Source organism: Gobius niger (assembly GCF_951799975.1).
Source record: "Gobius niger genome assembly, chromosome: 20".
NCBI lineage: Eukaryota > Metazoa > Chordata > Actinopteri > Gobiiformes > Gobiidae > Gobius > Gobius niger.
Genome location: NC_136871.1, coordinates 17,820,822 through 17,843,744, shown reverse-complemented (window position 1 = coordinate 17,843,744; position 22,923 = coordinate 17,820,822). Strand labels below are relative to the sequence as shown.

The 22,923-nt window shown below is 41.9% G+C and overlaps 1 protein-coding gene across 2 annotated transcripts in view; it reads right to left on the bottom strand.

The window, feature by feature from the left end:
• grm7 (glutamate metabotropic receptor 7) overlaps positions 1–15,714 on the bottom strand; it is a 197,320-nt gene extending 181,606 nt beyond the window's left edge. For both annotated transcript variants that reach the window (XM_079578333.1, XM_079578332.1), the window contains exon 1: positions 14,490–15,714. In XM_079578333.1, coding sequence (XP_079434459.1) covers positions 14,490–15,005 — 516 coding nt within the window. In that variant the 5' untranslated portion in view covers positions 15,006–15,714. The remainder of the gene's footprint in view (positions 1–14,489) is intronic.
• Between the last annotated feature and the right edge of the window lie 7,209 nt (positions 15,715–22,923).

Genomic DNA, 22,923 nt, shown 5'->3' with positions numbered 1-22,923 from the left:
TATATTGCACATTATTTCCATACGATTGCTTTAAGGAAAAATGCATATGTTAAAATGCTGATACATTGTTATCCCCATCTCTAATTATTACCCTACACAGATGCTATATGTGCAGTTCCTCAAAGATAGATGCCAGCTGCTGCTCTTCCATGCTCGAGTTGTGATTATATAGAAAATTAAACAGTACCTGCCCCTCTTCAGCTTTATCTTGACTTTCACTTTCTGAAATATGACAGCTGCCAGTCAGGGCCTTCTGTCTGCTCTCACTGTGAGCTGAAGTGCAGCGGCTTTGCTTAATGAATGTGGATGATTGATGAGACCAGTCAACGCTGTGGGGCGTTTTCACATGAGCTGGGCACAGAGGCATTTCATGTGCTAAAACAAGCTGCATTTAGAGCAGCTATATCCATAGAGCAGTGTCAATATATTTTCAAGTTAATCCACTCTTGCATTAATATAATTTTCCCTGGCTTTTCCATTTTTCCCCCCGCATAAATATTTTGCAGGGTTTTTTTTTTTTTTTTAAATGAAATCTTATGATTTCCAAGCTAATTCTTGCAGTGAACAGAGTAGATAATAGCTCTGGGCTGTTTGTTTGATGTCACACCCTTTCTATCTTCAATGATATCATAACCTTTGCATTTTAAAGGCAAAAATCTCATTAATCGCCATTATTTTTGCTGAAAAGTATTTGATTTGACAATTAGCACACAAGCTAAAACAAGCAAATAATTAAAATACATGAATAAATAATATGAAAAGCTGTGTTGATAAATGCTCAACTGTACAAATTATAATACAGTATGTTCCTGTGACATTCTCATTCATGTTCATACCCCTAGCAACAGAAGTGGTACAGCAGTAGTCGTAGCTGTACTTGTATCGCGATAGCAGACTCCCCCTGCACAGTCATGTACAGATTTGATGTGATGCTGTGGTTGTTCCTTCAGACATGAAGATTGTGTGCATCCAGGCCCAGTGGCAGTGAGCTGTTGCGACTGTAGGCCCACACCAAACACAGGTGGAGATAATGTCACCTGCTCGAGACTCACACACACCACGGCAAACAAACCATTACCGCCTTTTTAGAGTGTACTGACAACAGTGTGGGTCAACAGACTAGATAAGCTACACAGATAAGTCAGTGGGAACCCACTACAATGTGAGTCAATGTATTTGTTGGTGTTCATTCACGGCCGGCTTCTCCCTCTGGGGGGTCAGCAGGGCTAATGCGCGATGGCAGACCAGTCAACTGAGGAAATTCACTGGGAGGAGGAAGATGTCATGAGTAGAGATATAGAGAGTCACTACACTTACATGTGAAGACTGGGCTAAAGACTTGAGTTTGATCTGTTTTTCTGACCGACATTGTAGCTGTGACATCTGAGCTACGGCTGTGTGTCTCGGACACTCAGGTGAAGAGAAGGGCAGAGCTGTCAACCCATCACCACCTTGTGGGAAGTGTGGTCAGCCCTGGCAGACTCAACTGTGTCGTGAGGGTCTGTTGGGATACGTCTGGCAGATCCCTGTGTCAGCAGGGTCTTCAACTCCCACTGCCGGAAGAGCTTCTCCTTGATTGGAGTCCGAGTGGACCATGTCCTCCGCTCGTAGGTGTAGCCAGGTCTCTGGTGCCTGTCGCAGCAACCCCCGGACCCAGTGGTGGTGGGTGGAAGTAAGGCATGCCATCAAGCTGAAGAAGTTGTCCTACAGGGCCTTGTTGGCTTGTAGGCAGGACCCCTGCAAGCCATTTTGGTGCCCTAAGCAGAAATATTTAATGAAGAAAAAAAAAAGCGAGAGGGAGGTGTAGCTCATTAAAATTAAACACACTCTCAAACTACACCAATCGAATCAATCCAATCCACTTTATTTGAAGAACAACTCTGTAATACTTTATAATAAGGGTACATGAAATCATGCATGCTTTCATGATGAATTCATGCATTACTACTCGTGATGTGCGGGTTGCAGGTTCCCCTGCGGTCCTCACAGGCTGCCCATGGATCGGGTCAAATGGCTCATTGCTGCCATTGTATTCAGCAACCACTCACTCTATCATCTTTACAGCAGGTTTTTAACATAAATATGCGGTGGATTTCATGAAATAAGCAACTTTTTGCTGCTTGTGATCCAGAGAATGCTTTATGTAGCTCAATGTCTCCTATTTTCCATGGTATGTGCATCTGTGCGCAAGTTTGCTCTCTCGTTTGCTCTCTCGTTTGCTCTCGCTTTACCGGTCAATCTCCCACACTCACATATGGTCATGAGATGTGGGTAATGACCAAAAGGACAAGATCGCGGACACAAGCAGCCAAAAAGAGTTTTCTTTCACAGGTTGGCTGGGTGCACCCTTAGAAATAGGGTGAGGAGCTCAGTCACTGCCCCTTCACATCGAGAGGAGCCAGCTGAGTTGGCTCAGGTATCTGCTTCAGATGTCTCCTGGTCGCCTCAATCGGGAAGTGTTCCGGGCATGGAAGGAGACCTCGAAGAAGACCTGAGACATGCTGGAGGGATTATGTCTGTGAGCTGGCCTGAGAAGTGCACGTGGATAAGGAAGTCTGGGCATCTCTTTACTCACACTGCTGACCCGGTCATGGATAAAGCAAAAGATAATGGATGGATGGACCCAAACTTAAACATATGCTGATGCTAAAGTTTCATACTAAGGTCTAGAGCAGGGGTCCCCAACTGGTGGACCTTTAACATTTTCAAGGCAAGGCAAGGCAACTTTATTTATGCCGCGCATTTCGTACACAAGGCAACTCAATGCGCAATGACTGCATATGTCTGGACCCTGGACATATGTCGAAAGTTACAAAAGAGACCTCGAGCTGATTTAGTTGGGGACCCCTGGTCTAGAGCATGGATTTCATTTGTTTTACATGCTTGCCTTATTGTTATGATACCAACCTTAAATACCAAATGCAAACTGCAATTTTGCTATAATTTAATCCAATCCTGTCCTGTCCAATCCTAATCTTCAAAAAGCCCTCTCATGCCCAAAAAACAACAAAGTGTGAATAGAAAGATGACCCTGAAGAGCCGGCCAAACAGAACAAAGATGCCCAAACACCTAACAGTATCACAGAGATAATTAAAGGATGACATGATTACGAAGTTGTGAGTGCTCACTAGATCACCTCTGTAAGCAGGAGAAACAGGTTCTCATCGAGATCTGAGGGCCAGAATGTACTTGAATAAAAGGCAGGGTGCGCTGATGACGCGCTGGCGTCTGAAATAAAGTAATAGAAGTGCCTTGATCCTGTCTTTTGATGTATGATATGATTAAACTGAGAAGTAATGTTTTCTAAAGACACATTTAACTGTATAATTCTAAGCTGGCACAGCGGTATGAATGGTTAAGCCAAAAATATACATTTGCAGCCCAATGATAATTGGGACTATCCATTAAAATTGCGACTTGGATTTAATTTTCTTGGTGAGAATGTGTGTGTGCTTTTTTTTTTTTTTTACTTAGCACCTACTGCAGTTAATTAATAAAGCAACCAATTAACTTTATCCTTCATGACAGGGGGATCTGTTCAGCATGACCTTGCTCTAAGGTGAATATAATTGGGCTGCTTGCTATTGTTGAGCATAATTGGGAAAAAAAGAAAAATGTTCAATGTGTCATGCATTCATGCTAATTTATATCCATATTATTACATCTTGAGTAAATATGCTAATGGCCTATTGATGTATGTGCCCTGAGACATTTATGTGGAGGCCTGAGTCATGTAGAGAACTCATTCAGCAATTGGTTGATTTAGTTGATCTAACTGTGTAATGGAGGTCAGTATAGTAAGGAGGTCATTTACAGGTGCTAAATTGCGAGTAGTACTTAGAACTAGCGAGTGGGCGTGTTCACCTGATTTACTCTGAGAAACTGTGCGTGTTATTAGTGCTGTAAATGTGAGATGCAAATGAGTTTATTCAATCAATAATTATCATTTTAATATATATATATATATATATATATAATTACAGCAAACCAATCCTCTTGGCTTTAAGGAAATACCTATAGATAAAGCCTCATTTATGTCTGATATTATTATTATTTAATCGTGTACATGCATGTGTTGGCGCAGGAAAAAGACAAACTCCAAGCCCTCCATGCGCTCATCCAGATGTATCCACATGTGCATGTCAGCTCCTGCACAGGCACACATTAATGGTCTCAACTTATATAGCTCTTTTCTACCTTTACCAGGCCCAAAGCCTTTACAGTAAAGAACCAGTCACCCATTCATACACCAATGTGTGGGAATGGGTGACTGGTGAAGTGTCTTGCCCAAGGACACAACGGCAGTGTGCATTTGCTGGAGCTGGGATTCGAACCCACAACCTTCTGATCCCGAGACGACCCGCTCCACCAACTGAGCCACCGTCGCCCCCATAAACTAGCAGGAAACAGTGATCGGCACTGCAGAACGTTTGTCCGAACATTAGGATTTTTTTTTATCATGGACTCCTCAAAAGCAGAGAATATCGATCCAGCAGGAATACGCTCGCGCACAGGCTTGCACTTTAGAGAAGGGGATGAGCGGCAGGTGAACAGCGAACATACAGATCGTGCCTCCTCAATACGCCGTCACCTTTGTGCACGGCCCCGCAGATTTTGTGAGGATTAAAGACTTTAAAGGGATGTGGGACAGACTTGTGGAGCCGTTTTAATGGACAGCGGCTGTGAACTGTCTTTTTTATATACTATATTATATATATATACATTTTTACATTTAATTTACTTTTGTCTATATTCATTTCATGTTGACTGCTAATTGCACCATTACTGATTAAGTGGCAAACGCACAATGAGAAGCCAAACAAACTTTACTCATGCTGACGCTTTTATTTACTCTGCACTCACTCAGCCCGGAGCTATACTTTATCACCTAAAGGCACACACCATCAATAAGTCACAGTTAGTGCTCTTAACAAGGCCACCTGGTGTAGGGAAGTTAATAAAAATAGGAGATAACATGATAAGTTCCGGTTCCATTTTAATTGTCCCTTAAGGGAAATTCCCGCATAGTCACAGGTCAATAAACATCACTGTACATGGCACACTGAAATACAGCCCCAACATGAAAGCACCAGGGGACCGCAATATTTGATATATGGACACAGTACGAACTGACTGGATTACTGTCAACAAAGAATAACAATCTAGCCCAAAGTCTATTGTGGAAACTGGAGTAAATACTCATTGCTTTCTTTGAAATGATATAAAACATGTGCATGGTGCTTCGATAATTCCGACAATGGCCAGATGTTAAAACAATGCTAAAACCAGTGGGTGCAGTCGTCTGTGCCCTTGAGCTTTCCCAGATAAATACATCATTTCTGTTCTGCCAAAAGATGTGGCAGAATAGTCGAGTCTGTAGCATAATGTCACAGTTGAAACATCACTATGAGAGAAAAAATGCAGCATTAGGTTGAAAGAGGCTTCATTGCACAAAACAGTTGTCTTTTCGCGTATGAAATTAGGGAAATGTGACTTAATCCCTCAAAAGTGTGTTTTTCAGCTCGGCATCGGGGGGAAGTGCACTGTGTCAACTTTAATCCAATGGAAAAGATTTAACTCAAGTTTGAGCACAGAACATGTTGTGCTTTTCTTCTAACCTTCTTTAAACTCTGGTGATCTCCAGACCAGCGTTGCACAATTTACAACCTTTAAAAAAGATCCTCACAGCCACAGTATAGACAGTAAAAAGCTCTTGATTGCTTTAAGACAGCCTAACAGTTCACAGTAATTGAAATAAGCATGATGTTGTGGGTGTTTTAATAAAAAAAATAAAAAATAGAATAAACAAAAACGCGCTCTCTTCTGTGAGTGGCTCACCTCTCCTCAGACCTGACTTGTAACTGAAGTGGAGTGGCACTAGGTCATTTCCATGGGAGTGATGCTGCTTATTTCTGTGACTACAAGTAACCATCCTTGTGCTTTATTCTAAATGCTGTATTTTATAACACACATTTTATAAGAGCATGTTTTGTATATTCCAGTAGAAAGGGTGAGACTCCATTCTCATCTCATCTGTGAGTTTCCTCTCACACAGCCATTGTCCACTGATCATCCACTCACTTCCTGTGTCTCAACTTCTTTCTCTTTGCATCAAATAGTCTTCACCACCATTATCTTGCTCTATCAGTGTTTGTAAACTACATATTGTTGTAGTACGGTCCTTGAATGACAGTAAAGTTGCTGTTGTGGCGCATGCTCTAGAATGTTTATACAGTTTAATGTAAAGCTGGCAGAACAATACAATGAATTGAATTATAATTATTCATTTATTTTTTAATAAAGTCTTGGCTTTACTTTATTAATAGTACCACAGCAAATCAGTCATTTGAATATTCGCTACATCACTGTTTGCACAGTGCATTTTTACCATTTTCCCATTTGCACATGTTCAAAAGTATATTCTTATTCTGGAGACACTCTCCTCTTGCTCTTCTTTCCAACAGTTTTTGTTGTTGTTGGTTTGTATTTATTGTGATCGGTGAACATTAGAGGAACATCAATATCAGCAGAGCTGCCGAACTGTTGTTTTGTGCTTGGCCTCAGACAATAGGATCCATGTGTGGATGAGCAGACACAGCCCACAGAGACCCACAGCCAAACAGGCTGGAGCTCAGCTGTTAAGGCTCAGACAAAACATGATATTCAGAGACTTTCATGTTAGTTATCACAATATTTGTATATTATGCAAATATCACAATAACCTTATTATCCCAGGTTTCAAGATGGTTATCAATGGACATTATTTAAGAATATGTTATTCCACATAGGGGTTCTGATTGATTTGAATTGTTTCATCTGTTGCAATGTCTGATTTTCAAATTGTGATTAAGTAGAGACACAAACAATTGGATCATTTCTTTACGCATTTATTTAAATGGGAGTTCTAAACAAAGCATCCGCAACACAGATAGATGCGTAAAAGGCAAAGCTACTTTTAGCTGACAGGAGTTCAAGAATCTGCAATCAAATGTTTTATGACGTTCAATTAGCATTAAAAACAAAAACACATGTTTTTGAAGTTCAGCTCTGCCTTTCTGTGAGATAGCGAGAAATCACAATTAGTGACTAACAGATAAACATCGAACACAGCGGGTATATCACAACCTTTCACCGTGGACTTTATATTTCAATGAATGTGTTTAATTTCAATCAACACACAAAACCCTCTCTAAAATACTCAGAATATGCAATTGTGAAGTAAAATGAGTCTAGTAAGTTTGATTAGGAATCCAAAGGCCAGCTCAGAGATCCAGGAGCAGTGGCTTCATTCAAAGCTCCTCCCCAGTTTATCATTTTATGGTATGTGCAAAGCCATTATGTTATGATAACTCCTTAGAAACCTTACAAGATACACAAAAGGCAACTCAATGTGCATCAGAGCACCTGGAAGAAACCTACGCAGACATGGACATGTTTTTATATGTGTATTTTCTCTTGTTCAGCAGAATGAAACTTTTCAGTGACTTAAATTCTCAGTGAGTGTTAAGTCATTTAAGTTATTTAAGTTATATCTAAAGATAGTTTAAAGAGACTAGATGCAAGTTGGTAATTTTATGCTCACTACTGCCACCTCAGGTCTTATGGCAGCTGCAGTCTCTATATTAAGCTCATGGGTGAGGGCACTTCGGACCCAAAGTAACTACTTTTTAAGTGACTGCAGGATTTTAGAGACAGTTGTGGTGAATAGGTCTGAGCTCATTCTACACATTAGGACATGGCTGGAACATGTACGGGGAAGAAAATACTTTTTAACATTTTTAAACTCCGTATAGTCTCTTTGCGGTCTAATGAATACAATGTTAAAATAGATAACGTAACAGCTGTTAGAATCACTAAAATATGACAACAACGCACTTAGGGCTGGAATAGTGGCATCAATCTCTAATGAGAGAACAAAGCAATATTAGATGCAGGGCTTCAAACAAGGATGATCCCACTGCTAAAAATAATGAATTCCTTAATTAGGCCATGTAGCCTGGGTCACATCCCACATGATTATTTTGCATATCTGTCGAGACAAAGACAATAGCTTCCACACTGGCATCCCACTACTTCGATTTTATGCGGATTCCTCCACTGCTGTGCACCAACCACTCTCTATGGGTGCTCACTGAATTGCTGCTGCACTGCTGGGTAGATGAAATGGAAAGCTACTTAAGTTTCACAAATGCTTAAACACCGAGGAATCTCAAGAAATCAGTTTGTCGCAGTTCAGTCGCACCAGTTGAACGTTGCTTTCATTGATTAGCGCCGGCGGAAGTAGGTGACATTGGAATGGCCATGAACGTGATTAGAGTTTCTTTGAGGTCAGCCTTGGATGGAGTCAACAAGACATACACCGGAGACAAAAGTAGAGCATCTCCGGACCTTGGGCGAGGGAGCTCCAGAGAATCAGTCAAGCACTCTGAGCAGCCCTGACAGTGGGCTGAGGACACAGAGACCGCCGCCTATTCTTCCACTGTGTGAAAAAAAAATAAGCACTTTCTGACTTTTCTCTTTGCTCTGCCCACACCATCAAAAATAGATATGTTTCCTTTAAGACACTAAATCTTTGAAGATCAAGCATTGTGCTTCTTATGACGGGGATCTTTGCAAACTATTCTGAGGAGTCTAAGCCCAAATATTCATATGCATGGCTTACTCTAAAGGTCCTTATCACACTTTCATTAGAAAAACATAATCAGATATTGTAGCAAGGGTTCACGCCTCATATCCTACTGACTCACACTATGCATTTTCACTGTAGCCTTCCACAACATCTGACATGTGCTTCACGCCTTTACATGCATGTAAGGCCGGAGCACAGATCCAGAGGAGTGTGGGAATGACAAAGACACAGAGCTCCTACGGGAGGGGTTTGCGTTGGATGGTTGTGTTGACAAGCATTAGATGTTCGCACAGGAGACTTCTGCTGTTCTCCCCTTTTGCACAGAAAGCTATTTTTAACTACGGCGACTTCTTCCTCTGTAATTGCAGCATGTGTTCACAACTGTATCTAGTCCAAAAGTGCATCTGCAAGTCATAGATTTGCATCAACCACATAGCATCTCATTTTAATGACCGCGTTGCACGGCGTACAAAGGGGTTTTACAGCTGAAATTTGCATTATTATACAGTAATTGCCAAGCTAATGCATGCTTTAAGGTACACATTGTAAACCGTACATCTGTTATCCCCCATATCTGCCCGTTCCTTTTTCGCTGATCATATCAATGCAGCTGCTTCCCAGGCCTATAAGAATTCCGTGCTAAAACTTGGCAAACATACGATATGCCACAAGTCACTAATACAAATATCATGACTTCTCCATGTTATGTTGGTCATGACTGAGTATATTTGAATTGTGTGAGCTATACACGTTCAACTTTCAAAGACAACATGTCAGGAAGCCTGCCCCAAATCCAAAAGCATTTCAGCCAATCACAGCTATGAACAGCACGTCCGCTCGAGCATGCGGATAGCACGCCCGCCCGCCCCACTACGTACTGGATATCTTCCCAGACTCCATCACAGTCAATGTCCCTCTGATATGTCCTTGACTTTTGGACCGGCCAAGTTGGCAACACATAAATCTTGACTGTGGGAGAGATGACTGGCCCCCTTTCAAGCAGTGTGTCCTGGAATTCAACACACTGAGGGCAACATTTGTCCTGCTGTCTGGAAGACTGGCTGCACGGTCACACGCAAGGGCAACACATAAAATCAAACATCTGACGGTAAAAGAAAAAAAAAACAGAAGTATACAGACAGATGTCGATTAATAGGTTAACCTATTCATTAGTACTGCAGCCAGGAGATTCTGACCATCAGCCTGTCTGCCCCAGGCACTGCACTGTGGTCCCCCACTGCTCCTTACGGGTCGCCCCAGTGGCATCAAACAATGGGTCAAATATAGAGGATGAATATGCCTACAGTGACAATAAAGTTAATCTTAACTGTAACAAAATAGAAGGACCAAAGTAACTGAAATGGTATTATATTCTAATATTACTTGAGTTGAGTATCAATTTTCTAATAAACTTGATTCCAAGTACCCCAAGGCGTCCCGGTACTGATTGGAAATATTATCTATCTCTACTATGACTGTTCCTCCTCAACAACAACTTTTACTTCTGAAGTCATTTTTACATTGCCTATAAAAGTAAAGTAATTGAATGTGCAATAGTGATATATAAATGCTATTTCAAACCTGGCAGGCTTTTCAACATTTTCAACACTTTCCAATGAATGGAAATACTAAAGGGACAACAGCCTCATTCAGCCGGCATATATTGAATTGTAATTAACTGGTGCAGGATAAAATAGCATTGAATGGTCTCCATGGCAACAAGCATCATTCCGTAGAAGAAGAGGAGCATGCAAACCAGAACTAGGACACTTCTGTCTATCCATGCTTCTTTAAAAACTTGCATTGAGTCATTCAGAAACGCGGTGATTCACACTTTTGTCTTTGCAGCAAGAAATTAGCCTCTGGCTTATGTACAATGCAATGAAACGCCTCCAACCACACACCGAGAGATCAAGGGCTAAAATAAAATGTGCTTTAGTGCAATGACAATTAGGCTAATCAAAATTTACTGTACATGACATTAAAAAACATGACATAAACTTTACATACAATGGTGTTAATGTGACTATGACTCCACAGCAAAAAAAATCACTGACACCTGTGCCACTCCGATTGTCACCCTAGAGTTATAGATGTGGTAACTATAGCTACAACATTTACCTTGTATAGATGGATTCAAAGTAGTGGGAAACCGTGTCTATGATGAAACTAACACAAGAAGCCATGGGATGAAAGAATAATCACAACTGCTGTGAACTGCTATAAAATTAAGACAAACATGTGATTTAGTCAAAACAGTTCTGTCTGTTTCTTTATTTATTTTAAGAAAATATTCTAAGGCAGGGGTGTCCAAAGTGCGGCCCGGCAGCCAAACGCAGCCCTCAGACCAATATCTGGTGGCCCTCGGACTTCTTGCTGATTCAGTACACATCATCAGAGATGGTCCTTTTTATTTGAAGCCTAACAACCAGCATTGTATAGTCAAAGGTTTTGCAGCTCTGACCACCGATCTATGGCCCTTCACCCCAGGTACCTTCAATATGTGGCCCCCCATGAAAAGGTTTGGACACCGCCTTCCTAAGGCAATAGTTGCATTTCTTTATTTTTTAATTAAAACACCTATTGAAAAAAAAAAACTAAGTCACTGACAACAAGCAGTAACAACTGGGTTGATACGTATTTTGCACTCTATTGCTGCAGTACAGTCCATATGTAGCTTTTTTTCTTATTAACTCTCCAGCTAACCCCAAGCAGAAAGTTTGATGAATAGCACTGACCAAAACAAGCTTTTCTGGCTATTACAAATTAATGTTTGTGACTCTGCTGGGCTGCAGGGGATGTAAACATCTCATTTAGAAAGTCTCTTTAGACCTAAGACACAGCACTTGCAAAACTTTGCAGGTGTAAAGCATTATTTTTTCTTAATCCAAAGAAACAAACAAAAACATGAACATATGTATGTGTGACTTTTAGGGGAGAGAACTTACTGACCTCTAATCACAGGGCATTTTGAAAAGTGAGATTGCAATCACTTTCAGTAATACAGAACAATGTAAAGGAAAGGCTGCTTTATTGTTTTGGAAACAGTTAATTAGTAGCACAATCAGATTGACAAAGAGCTCTTAATCACAGTTGTATTTTTTTTAGAAACTTAACTGCAGACAGTGTTTGAAAACGTGATTAAGTGTTTTCCTGTTGCTTAATTGTTCTGTTCCTCTCCGTGTCCTGTTTGCTCTGTGACTATTGTTCAAGGGGACCAGGGAACATGACTCACAGGAAAATGGTAATATTGGTCTAGCACAGAGCAATCCTATAGCCACTTCTGTTTTATGCTCAAAGGTTTGTCTTGTGATGTGTGACTTTAGAAAAGTCATAAAAGTAGGGAAATGTAAAAAGGGTATGCTGCAGGCGGCAACTGGAGATATGTTTGGCATTAAAAAGTGAAATCAATAGTGATTACGAGCTTACGAGTTTTAGTTGGAAATGCATTTTAAACAGCTTGATAATCACTGGTTGTTTATCTGAACGTCATTTAAGCCACACAGAAGAGTCTGTGTGGCTGTGCCATGGTCTCAAAGGGAGGACTGACTCCACCACAGCGCTCCCTTTATACTTAGCAGACACACCGAGGGAAAAGAGGCTTCCCAAGCAGCTGTGACAGGGCAGGGAAGCTACACAAAGACACCTCAAAACAAGGGGAGAGGCAGCTGAGAGCGGATCTGGCCTCTCTGGGGTCTGGGATTAACCGAACGCGGGTGAATCTGCAGCAATGTAAGTTAGTCACATGAGGATTGCTGTTGAGAAGCAGAACCATGGAGGTATCGTTAACAGCATCCTTGCTTCACATTGTCTATATTTAGACCAAGGGAAATAACAAGCTTTTGGAAAGAGCTTTGTTAATGTTGTTTCTCCCAATCAAAATTTGACATTCGATCCTTTCCTTATAGAATAGAAAGCAACGTGTTGGAACATCTTTTGTAAAAAAAAAAAAAAAAAAAAAATACATGTTGAATGCAGTATGCGATAACCATGAGTATCTCACACAGAGGGGCGAAGCTTAACAGTGGAAGAGGGAGGCTACAGCACTCATGTCGTCCTGCGAATTTTAAAGCAACTGTCCCTGTTCAGAGATGGTGAATGCATGTCTAAACATCTGTCATAGGAAGATTTGGAGCATGCGTTGTGAAGTTACATCATAGCATCATTAAATGATTAAGCATCAAAACAATTACTATCTCGCAATTCCCAACAGGCCGTACATTTCTGAGTTAAATAATGGTAAGCCTCATTACAGACATTTACAATGTCACTTAGAGAAACCAAGCACTATATGTGGCTAATGGTCTGTAGCCCAGTGCCCATTAAATTAACTGAAATGATCACACAACAGCCGATACAAGCCCTGTCTGCCAGTGACATGTACGTATAACGGCCAATTACAACATCACAATGCAAAGTCGTGGCGTAACAACATTTAAGTTTGCGTTTTTTTAGGCTGCATGCGGAGGTGAATGATTAACAAGGACTTTTCTGTATAATGCGACGTGACAAGGGGGATTAAACGGTCCCACATCTTCAATCTGGGATGAGTCAACTAGTGTTAGGCCTGAACGAAGCACGACGAGGAAGGATGGCAGTGAAAACGAGGAAAAATGACTTTGAAAAGAAGCACCAGGAAAGACAAGATAAGTAAACATACAATGGAGGCCCAAGAGCATGAGTGCCTCATATATTCCATGAAGTTATCTGACATGGAATAATACCATATGGACTCAATATAAGTCATAACTACTTCTGCATTAAAGCGAACATGCAATTGAGGACTCAACAAAAGTCGATTTTGCACAATACTTTAAAATATTATCTGACATTGCTTTACCCTGTGATGTCAACAGGTTTGCATCCCAGACTGTGAAAAGTCCACGATCTCTAGGTGGTCTTAAATATGCAAAAGTTAGCTAAGTTGATCTCAAAACTGGTTTAATAAAGGTCTAACTTCAACAATTATCTCCTCAAGTTCCGTTTTTTACTACCGGTGATCTGCTGTTCAGCCGTCATTTTGCACCTGTTGCCAAGCAGGCCCACAGACAAGTTTCTATCACAGGAGAAAATGAGGAGTCTCCCATTTTGGTTGCACTGAGCGATGCAGTGGAGGGGATGATTGACCAGCACTCTGCGGGATGTCCCAGGGAACATGTCATCAAAGGATGACCTTCTTGAGCTCACCTCAATTGGGTTTCAGTTGTCTGTACAATAGAGCCAAAAAAGTAAAATAAAAACACCAAATGAGTCTGATGAAGGTTGGTACTGGATGTTTGGATAATATCTTTCTGTGTAAAGGCATCAGCATGAAAGATTTAACATTATGAATTACATAGGCTATGTACAGGCTATAAATCCAAGCAAACTGTTAACAGTCTTGACGCAAATGTAAAAAAATCTCAGGCAGTACTGAAGCAACAGATCAACAACTTGCCAGTCTCACTTAAAGTCACAAGGTGCTCTAACACATCCAGTCTGAAGCCCGACCAAACTTTGGAAAGTAGTTTCGAGAGACACTTATGGGAGCAAGAAAATGATCAACACCCATTTGGTTTGGATGAGGTTTAGGGTTAGAAAGAAATACACGCAGCAAGCAATATGACTAAAGTTGTCTTAAACAATTGCAACTCATGGTATACCTAACCCTCAGTATCCAACAGTTCTGACCTTTATTACAAAGTAACATCATGTGGCAATGAACAATTTCCCCAACTTTTTCCACGTCTTGCAAGTGCAATGTTGTTGTTGTTTTTTTTAACATGATTATAACTATTTTGTAAAGCATGAGGTAACGTTTGTAGGTAGTGCACAAGTAGAACTCAGTGACTTACTACACACATTCCCGTGCACACTAACCTGGAAGAGGCGCAGGATGTTCGCCACCATGATGGACACGGAGCTGGCGGAAGCACCTACCACCCCCACAACTTTCTCGGGTTTCACAAAGACTGGGGGCTCTCCATTTGTGCACCTCACATCTGATGTGTCTTTTTGGATCAGCGCCTGGACAAAAGTCAATGACTGTTCAAGCGCGTACGTGTCTCGAGAGCAGGTGTCGAGGATCCGTGCGCCCAGTGTGATGTTGGGCAGCAGCTCCTCGTCGCCATTTATTTGATCAAGCGCGTACATCATTGCCTCCAGTCTATGAATGCCGTTCTCTTTCTTGATATCTCCACATGGCATCCCGGGGACCCCCCTGGCGTGGACCGGGAAGAGCCCCCCCAGCGTCACATCGCCTTCCACACGGATAGAGTGCGGTGCGTAAATCTCCTGGGAACCGGCCACGTCCAGGAATGCGTAAAGCATCCACAGGACTTTGAACCCGACACCAGCATTGAGTTGGTTTGTGCTCCTAACGCAAAACCTGGCCATGTTTGTAAAATAATCCCTCTCCCGACAGTTAAAGCAGCGCAAATCTCGAGCCACTTCTCAGGACAGTTCCACTAATCCAGCACCTGAGACCATTGCTGTTTCAGAAAACCACGCGTTGCTTTTCAAAAGCGCAGGTGCCAAATACACACGGGGACTGCTTTAAACCAGCGTGTGATTCTCCAATGCATCCTCCTTAGAGTGCGACGGGCGCTGCTGCACCAAGGCACTGTCGCTTGTTGCTGGAGCTTCCATTGTTTTCGGGAGGGAAAAAAATACCGGAGATAACAACTAAAACTACAACGTGACCGTGAAGAAGACACTGAGAAAGCAGGATCATGAAGCATCCGGATAAGACCAGGCTATTATTCCTTCTTTTGAGACGCGAAAGAGGCAGTTCACTCTGGGTTCAGATGTCATACTTTTACTTCGTGACAACTACAGGAAAAACAGATAAAAACGCAATCGGTGAATGAAAAAAGCAGCCAATAGTTGGGCATGGGTAAGTCCACAGAATAGCTGCGCTCTAATCAAAACCAATCGGTCTAAAGACACGCTCCTTGTCCTCTTCTCCACAGGAACCCTCTGCAGTTCGGGGGGGGGGGGAAGTGGGTACCTGCCTGTGGTCACCTGCCTGTGGTCAGCGTGTGCATGTGGGGACGGCGGGAAAGTGCGCTGAGTGTCCGCGGGTTTCACACAATCCTCTCTGCCATTCACTTCGCACCTCCGTTCTCTCTCTCTCTCTCTCTCTCTCTCTCTCTCTCTCTCTCTCTCTCGCTCTCTCTCTCTCGCTCTCTCTCTCTCTCTCTCTCTCTCTCTCTCTCTCTCTCTTTCTCTCTCTCTGTTTGCGCGCTCTCACTAAGACACACGATCACGAACACACTCCACCCACACCCGTGTAATTGTCAGTCCGACCACTGCCAAAGCATTATGAAAAGCAAACCGTCTAATCTGAAAATATAGATAGCTGTGAATAACGGAGCAAATAGAACGCTGTAAAAAAAAAAAAAAAAAAAACTGCAGTTGAAAAATTGCATACATTATTAAAGCAGGGTGATTAACACAGCCTATTTGGTCGATCATCTTTTTGGTAACAACTTGGCTTTTTTTTTTTTTTTTTCTTCAGATTAGCCTTACTTGGCTTTTTCATCCACGGCTGATTTATTATTTTATATTATTATTACTTAAGGGTAAGTGGACAGATGACACTGAGTTATGCTGTTTTCTCTGTTACTTGTTGCTTTAAGGCCATACTGCTTTGCTCTATCTGATCCCGTAGCTTATGAATGAATAACGACTAGAGTGTAGCTCTTTGAGAAACTTGGTAATACAGGCTTGTAAAGCACAATACAAGTGTACGCTTTATTATTATTATTATTACTATTGTTTGCAGAGGAGCTGACCAAGGAGCAGAAAAGGCTTTAAGGTCAACCTCATCCAGAACAAAAACAAAACAGCAGCTTGTTATGTCTTTGGAGGAGAAGCAAATGGATAAATACACAATATTGAAGATCGAAGATAAAACAGCGTTCATGTATTTAGATGTATTACGTTCATGTATTTCAAAATGCTGAAATATCAACAGTAGAGGGCTATCTTGAATGTATTGTTACTGTCAGATGTTGCTTCATGCAGCAAATTGCAGTTGAATTGCCGACCTCAGAAGTGGAACAGAGTATGTTTCTCACTTCATTTAACAGCGACGTCTTGGTCAGAGGATGCATTTCACTGCACTGATTCAACACACTGAAGAGTGCGTGAACACACTATTGACTGTGATGGCTGTCATTTAGCTCTGCATCTTCCCACTCAAAACTCTAGTGCCCAACCAGTTGATCGTGGTTTGCTGGTAGACCGCGGACTGATCCCAAGTCGACCGCAAGGGGTGTTGGAACAGAGAAAGACAGGATTTCGTCAAATCAAGAATACTCAAAATCAGTGCACCACTGTGACAGGCTGCGCATAGGAAGTGGCGTCCAGCACCTCCACAGGAGCTGCAGCCCCTGTCCCCCGGCTGCCTCCTATTCAGCCCCGGGTCTGACTTCCCAGCGAGCGGACCTTATTGAGACCTTTGGATTTTATCTGACAGATAAATGCTGCGTGTGCATTTAGATCCTCCTGTGATGTGCGTATTCGTTTGGTGCTTGTGAGGCGCTTTTTTTCTCACACTGACTTTTCGGAGAGTCACGTTGCTGAACCGGCAGCCAAAGCTTAGTGTACTGAGTGAAATAAAGCGCAGCAGAGCAGCACGTTCTGGGCAGTGTTTTATCAGACTTGTGTGGACTCAGATGCTACAGCGGACAGCCTGTTTGCTCCGCCCACTTTTCACAGCTGAGCAGAGGACAGAAGATACGTTACTTTACAGATGATGCAATGACTTAAAAACAACTCCTTGAGTTCTTTTCATGTTCTCCAAATCCTCAATTGCTGTAAAGTGAAAAGAAAAGTGTGAATGTAGTGTATCTGAGTTATTTTTCTGTTTGGTTCATATTGATATGGAGCGTGAGATCGACAGACGGATCGGTGCGGCGTCAGCAGTGATGCGGTCGCTGTATCGGTCTGTCGTGGTGAAGAGGGAGCTGAGTCGGGGGGCAAAGCTCTCGATTTACCGATCGATCTACGTTCCCACCCTCACCTATGGTCATGAGATTTGGGTCATGACCGAAAGGACAAGATCGCGAATAGAAACGGCCGAAATGAGTTTCCTTCGCAGGGTGGCTGGGCGCACCCTCCGAGATCGGGTGAGGAGCTCAGTTACCCGGGAGGAGCTCGGAGTAGAGTCGCTGCTCCTTCACGTCGAAAGGAGCCAGCTGAGGTGGCTAGGGCATCTGTTTCGGATGCCTCCTGGTCGCCTCCCGTGGGAGGTGTTCCAGGCATGTCCTAGTGCAGTGGTTCTCAACCTGGGGGTCGGGAGACAAATTAAGGGGGTCACCAGATCATGTAGATAAAATATCCATATTTTTATTAGCATGTAATCTAATATTTTATTGTAGCATGTGTGTGCTATTTTACCAGAGTGCCATTATTTGTATGTAATTTGATGGATTTTACTTTAGACATTTGTTTTTTTCTTTGTTTTTTAAGAATCATGTAGGCTAATGTGCCTATTTCTCATGGTGTGACCAGGGCGGGGGGTCACGAACCCCTTTAACTGTTATAATGGGGGTCGCGGCTCCAAAAGGTTGAGAACCACTGTCCTAGTGGGACAAGGCCCCGTGGAAGACCCAGGACACGCTGGTGGGACTATGTCTCCGAGCTGGCCTGCTGTCGCCTCGGGGTCCCCCCAGAACAGCTGGAGGAGGTGTGTGTGGATCGGGAAGTTTGGGCATCTCTGCTGAGACTGCTGCCCCCGCGACCCGGCCCCGGATAAAGCGGAAGAAAATGGATGGATGGTTCATATTCATTAATTATGGCTATTGCCCATCAAACAGATTGGTGTGTGTGTGTATTTTGTGCTATACAGCTATCTCTGCAAACTGGCAACTGGGAGAGGAGCTTGTCTGCACATGTTTTAGCGAGGAAGGGTTTGTGATGTGATGTAGTGGTTGTGTGACACTAAGAAAACTTTTTGTAAGGTTAGTTACTGCAGGCTGGAAATGATGTGTGCGTGTTTGTTGACACTGAACTGGTAGATCTCGGGTAGATCTCGGTTGGCTACTTGAAAAGTGGATCTCGGGTCAAAAAAAGGTTGGGCACCTCTGGTCTAGTGGATGTAGATGTGGTGCATTACGTTCCCTGGTCACACTCAGGGTGCACACTGATCAGTCATCAGGTGTCACTGCTCTGATGGAGGCCAACAGCTTGCTGACCCCCACACAGCCTTTTTGCTGATTTAAGTTCATGAATGCCTGATGAAGGAACTTTTTTTTGCACTCTATAAAAAGCAATTACACATAGAAGGGGCAACACGTGGGTGAGAATCACAATAATGTTGGCATTGTCAGTGAAATGGTGGTGCAACATGGAACAGAATAGCAACGCAACGATAAAATACACTCAATAAGTTTTAATATATTAATATGCAATTCACAATTAACATCTGTATTGTGTGTTATTGAATTCTACTTTAGCTTTCTGTATTGTACAAGGTAAAGAGGCAAACATAATCCCTCTGAGGACTTCAGGCATGTCTGAGCTGGTTCGACGCAGAGATGACCATTGTGTTCTCTTTAACTGCTCTTTGCATTGCCTCTTTAAAGCTGAAAGCTGAAGCTGAACATTGTGAGTCTAAAAAGTCACACATCTGTACAATTGTGTTGGATAAATGCGTTATCATCTTATAATTTTCCCATTAGGAGGTGACTAACTAAACACACAGGTCTACTCATTCTACTCCATTTCTGACATGAAAAACGCAGTAAATCTCTCGTTAAAAAAAAAAAAAAAATGGTTCTTCATTTTGGAACACCCACATAACGTTTTGGAGCAAATAAAGTGAGTCATGGTTGTTTTTCATTTCATTGAAATGAATTTCATCAGCACCATAGACCGTGTCACAGTCAAGACTTATACATTACCAATCTAAAAAATAAATAAATAAAAGAGTCGCCATCTGGATAAAGCAAATCTTCGACTCATTTAATAATTATTGCAGATTTTCTTCTGTTACAGGCAATTTATCTTCCTCATTTATCTCTGTAAGTAGCATTTAATTTCTAAGACCATGTTGGAAGACAGCCTGTGTTGTTGAAATAGATACAGCTGTTTCAGAGGGATCAATTAACTTCCAGATCAAGCAAAGTAAACACTAAGCAATTGTGAATGTTGAGAAAAAAGTTAACTCCTGTTTTGTTCTGAATGTATTGTGTGAACCAAATAGATTAGTTTAGTTAGCTTAGTGTAGTCAGATCAGTCTAACAGCCTCAGGATAGAACCTTCTCCTCATCCTCTCAGTTGTGGTCTTGAAAGGCCGGTATCACCTTCCTTATGGGAGCAGGGCGAGGCTACAGGTTATTATCACGGGGGCTGGTGTCTTCTCGGCCCTACGTCAGCATCTCTGAGTGTAAATGTCATCCAATTCAGGAAGACTGATCTTCAGGATCCTCTTTGCCGAGCAGACCACTTTCTTGAGAGCCAGGCAATCCTGCTCAGTGCAGCCCCCCATCCACACTCTGATGTTGCCAGTTAAGATGCTCTCAGTAGTGGAGCTGTAAAAGTTTTTTAGCACCTGGGGTGAGAGTCTAAAGTCTCTCAGTAGTGTGAGATAGTACAAGCGTTGGCGAGCCCTTTTTACTAAAAATGTAGTGTGTGTTGTCCAGCTCATGTCCTGGGATATGTGCACCCCCAGATATTTAAAACTGTCCATTCTCTCCACTGGTGTTCCCTCGATGTTGATAGGATGTCCACTATGAGCGCCTTTGTTTTGATGATGTTGAGTCCCAGGGTGTTGTGTTGACACCAGTCTATCTCCAAGCGACAGGCTCTCTCGTCATCACCAGACCAATGATAGCTGTGTCATCTGCGAAATTGACAATAATGGTGGACTCTGAAGTGGACACACAGTCATGAGTGTAAAGTGAATAGAACAGAGGACTTAAAACAAAACCCTTGAAGGAGACCAATGTTGAGGGCCAAAGGGGAGGAGATGTGATGTGAAATGTGAAAAGAAATGTGAACATTTGTAGTACTGTAATGTCCTGTGAGAACGAAAGAATGAAGTGCATGATGCTGCCCAATGTAAAGGAGCAAAAGATGATGAAGCTGCAAAGGAAAAGCAGTGCTGTCAGTGCTGCTTGTAGCAAAGCAAGCCTCAGTCAAACTCTTTTTTATAAGCAGTTGTGCACATGCAAGATGACAGTCTCTTCTGGACCAACTATGTTCTTGCACCAGGCAGAAGATCAGGCCAAAAGGTTACACAAATGCATGCCTTTTAGTGATGATAAGATGTTAGCACTTTTTGTATGTTTCATTTGATTAACAGTAATCTCCATGAGCGGATATTGATGCTGACCAGTGTCTTGGACCCTACATGGTGATGAGAGGTCTCCATTCAATTGGGTGTCACCGTAAACACCATGTGCATAGGCTGTGAAGGAAGGGGGTAGAAAGTTGCTTCATAATGACTGATTGTCAATACCTGTTTACATAAATACAGCCCTAACTGTGATGATTTGTAGCTCGTCATTTCGTGATCGAAAAAGTGACTTATCTGATATATTAGTGTGGTTTCTGGAATTTATGTTTTAAAAAAAAAAAACAATAGCATAACTTTTTGTATGTTATAAACAAACGGAAACAAGAAGGAATTGCGTTTGTATGTATCCATTCTGACTATGGTGTTGAATCAGCACCACGGACAGCACCAACATCCAATACTCCCAAAGCCTAAAGAAGGTGAACCAGCAAGTCCTGCTAGTCTTGATCTATTGTTTCTCTGTGCTTACCAGATAAATCCATAGGCTTGTTAAGTTGCCAAAATAATACATTTATTCTGCAGTGATGAAATACCTAATGCCTAAAAGTTCCAAAATCCATAAAACAAGAGAACAACATTTACACATTTACATAATTGGCTTAAAATATAGGGATAAAATGTGTGAGGAGGTGAGTATTTACATTTATAGAAATGTGTTCTGTAATATATAGTTTTAGCAAATGCTTTCCAAGTAGTGAACCGATTAATACCATCGCAACATCAGTGACTATGATATTCACTGGAACTGCCTTTAGTCATGGAGTTTTTCTGTAAACTATGATTTGTATACATGCAAATGATGTAGTTGTGGAAAGTGAGTACTGCACTTATGACAACTGCAAATCAAATGCAGTGTTTCATGTTTATCCTATGATCTGTATTGAAACACGGTTAAATAATGAGACATTGCTGATATCTATAAAGCTTCGAGGAATTATTAACTTTTTCAATATCACACTTCCCCGCAGTTATCTCCATGTAAATATATGCGTGCATCTGATTTGTGCGTAACAAAATCTGTGTCAGGCAGCTGTGGCCATTAGCTAAACAGATTAGGAGATCAGCAGCAAAAACTATACATTACTTACTGTACTTGGCAAAAGGTTGTGATTGCAACTCCAATAGTTACAAATTTCTTGCTGTTTTACGTGTTCATGAATTAATGAATAGATTATATAAATTGTTTGCTGCCCTTCCCTCCAATCAGAATAGTCACACTAATTCAATTCATGTTGTGAGGGTGTAATAATTTAATGCATAACTTCAAAAAGCCCACATGTTATGGCTAGGCAGTTCCCTGTGGATGATAAACAGACTGTAAAACAAGTCAGACCTCTTCATGTCATATCTTCTGGGAGGTTAATGTTGACACTATCATTTAAATGTTTACAAGTTTTTGTTGTAGGTTTTGTGACTGAGTGTCTGGGAGTCAGTCCAAGATATATAAGCTGAACAGCAAATGTCTTTTTAGACTCTGGGTTTAATAAAGTGTGAATATTTATTCAAGTGTGAATAACAAAGGCGGGATAAAGGGCAGAGTGTGTTGTGCCTATAAAAGGGTCAGCACTGTCCATTGATCAATAATATGTGTGAAGGTACAAGAGAGGAAGAATAGAAACACCACTCTCCCTTTCTTTCGAGTCATAGGGGCAATGTGTTAGGAGCAGTGGGCAACCTAAGGGACTCTTCTCTTTGAGACAAGTGCCAAGCTGAAGAATCTGCCAGTGCAAATGAATAATGCGCCGCCACTGTGATGGGAGTGGCCGAGTATCTCATGACAATCTGTGCTTAGCGCCTCTTATTCCCAAGCAAATGGCCGCGTTACCACTATCACACACTAAGGATCGAGAGAAGGTAATTACTTGCACTCAGTTAAGATCATTCAGGTTGTAACTTTCTGTAAGTTTTGTTCCCCACGAAGTAACTGCAGCAAAGTCAGATCTCTAAGAAATCAAGAGGGGGACTTTTCGGAAGGATTCACTAAGCGTCTATGAGGCTCATTGTCAC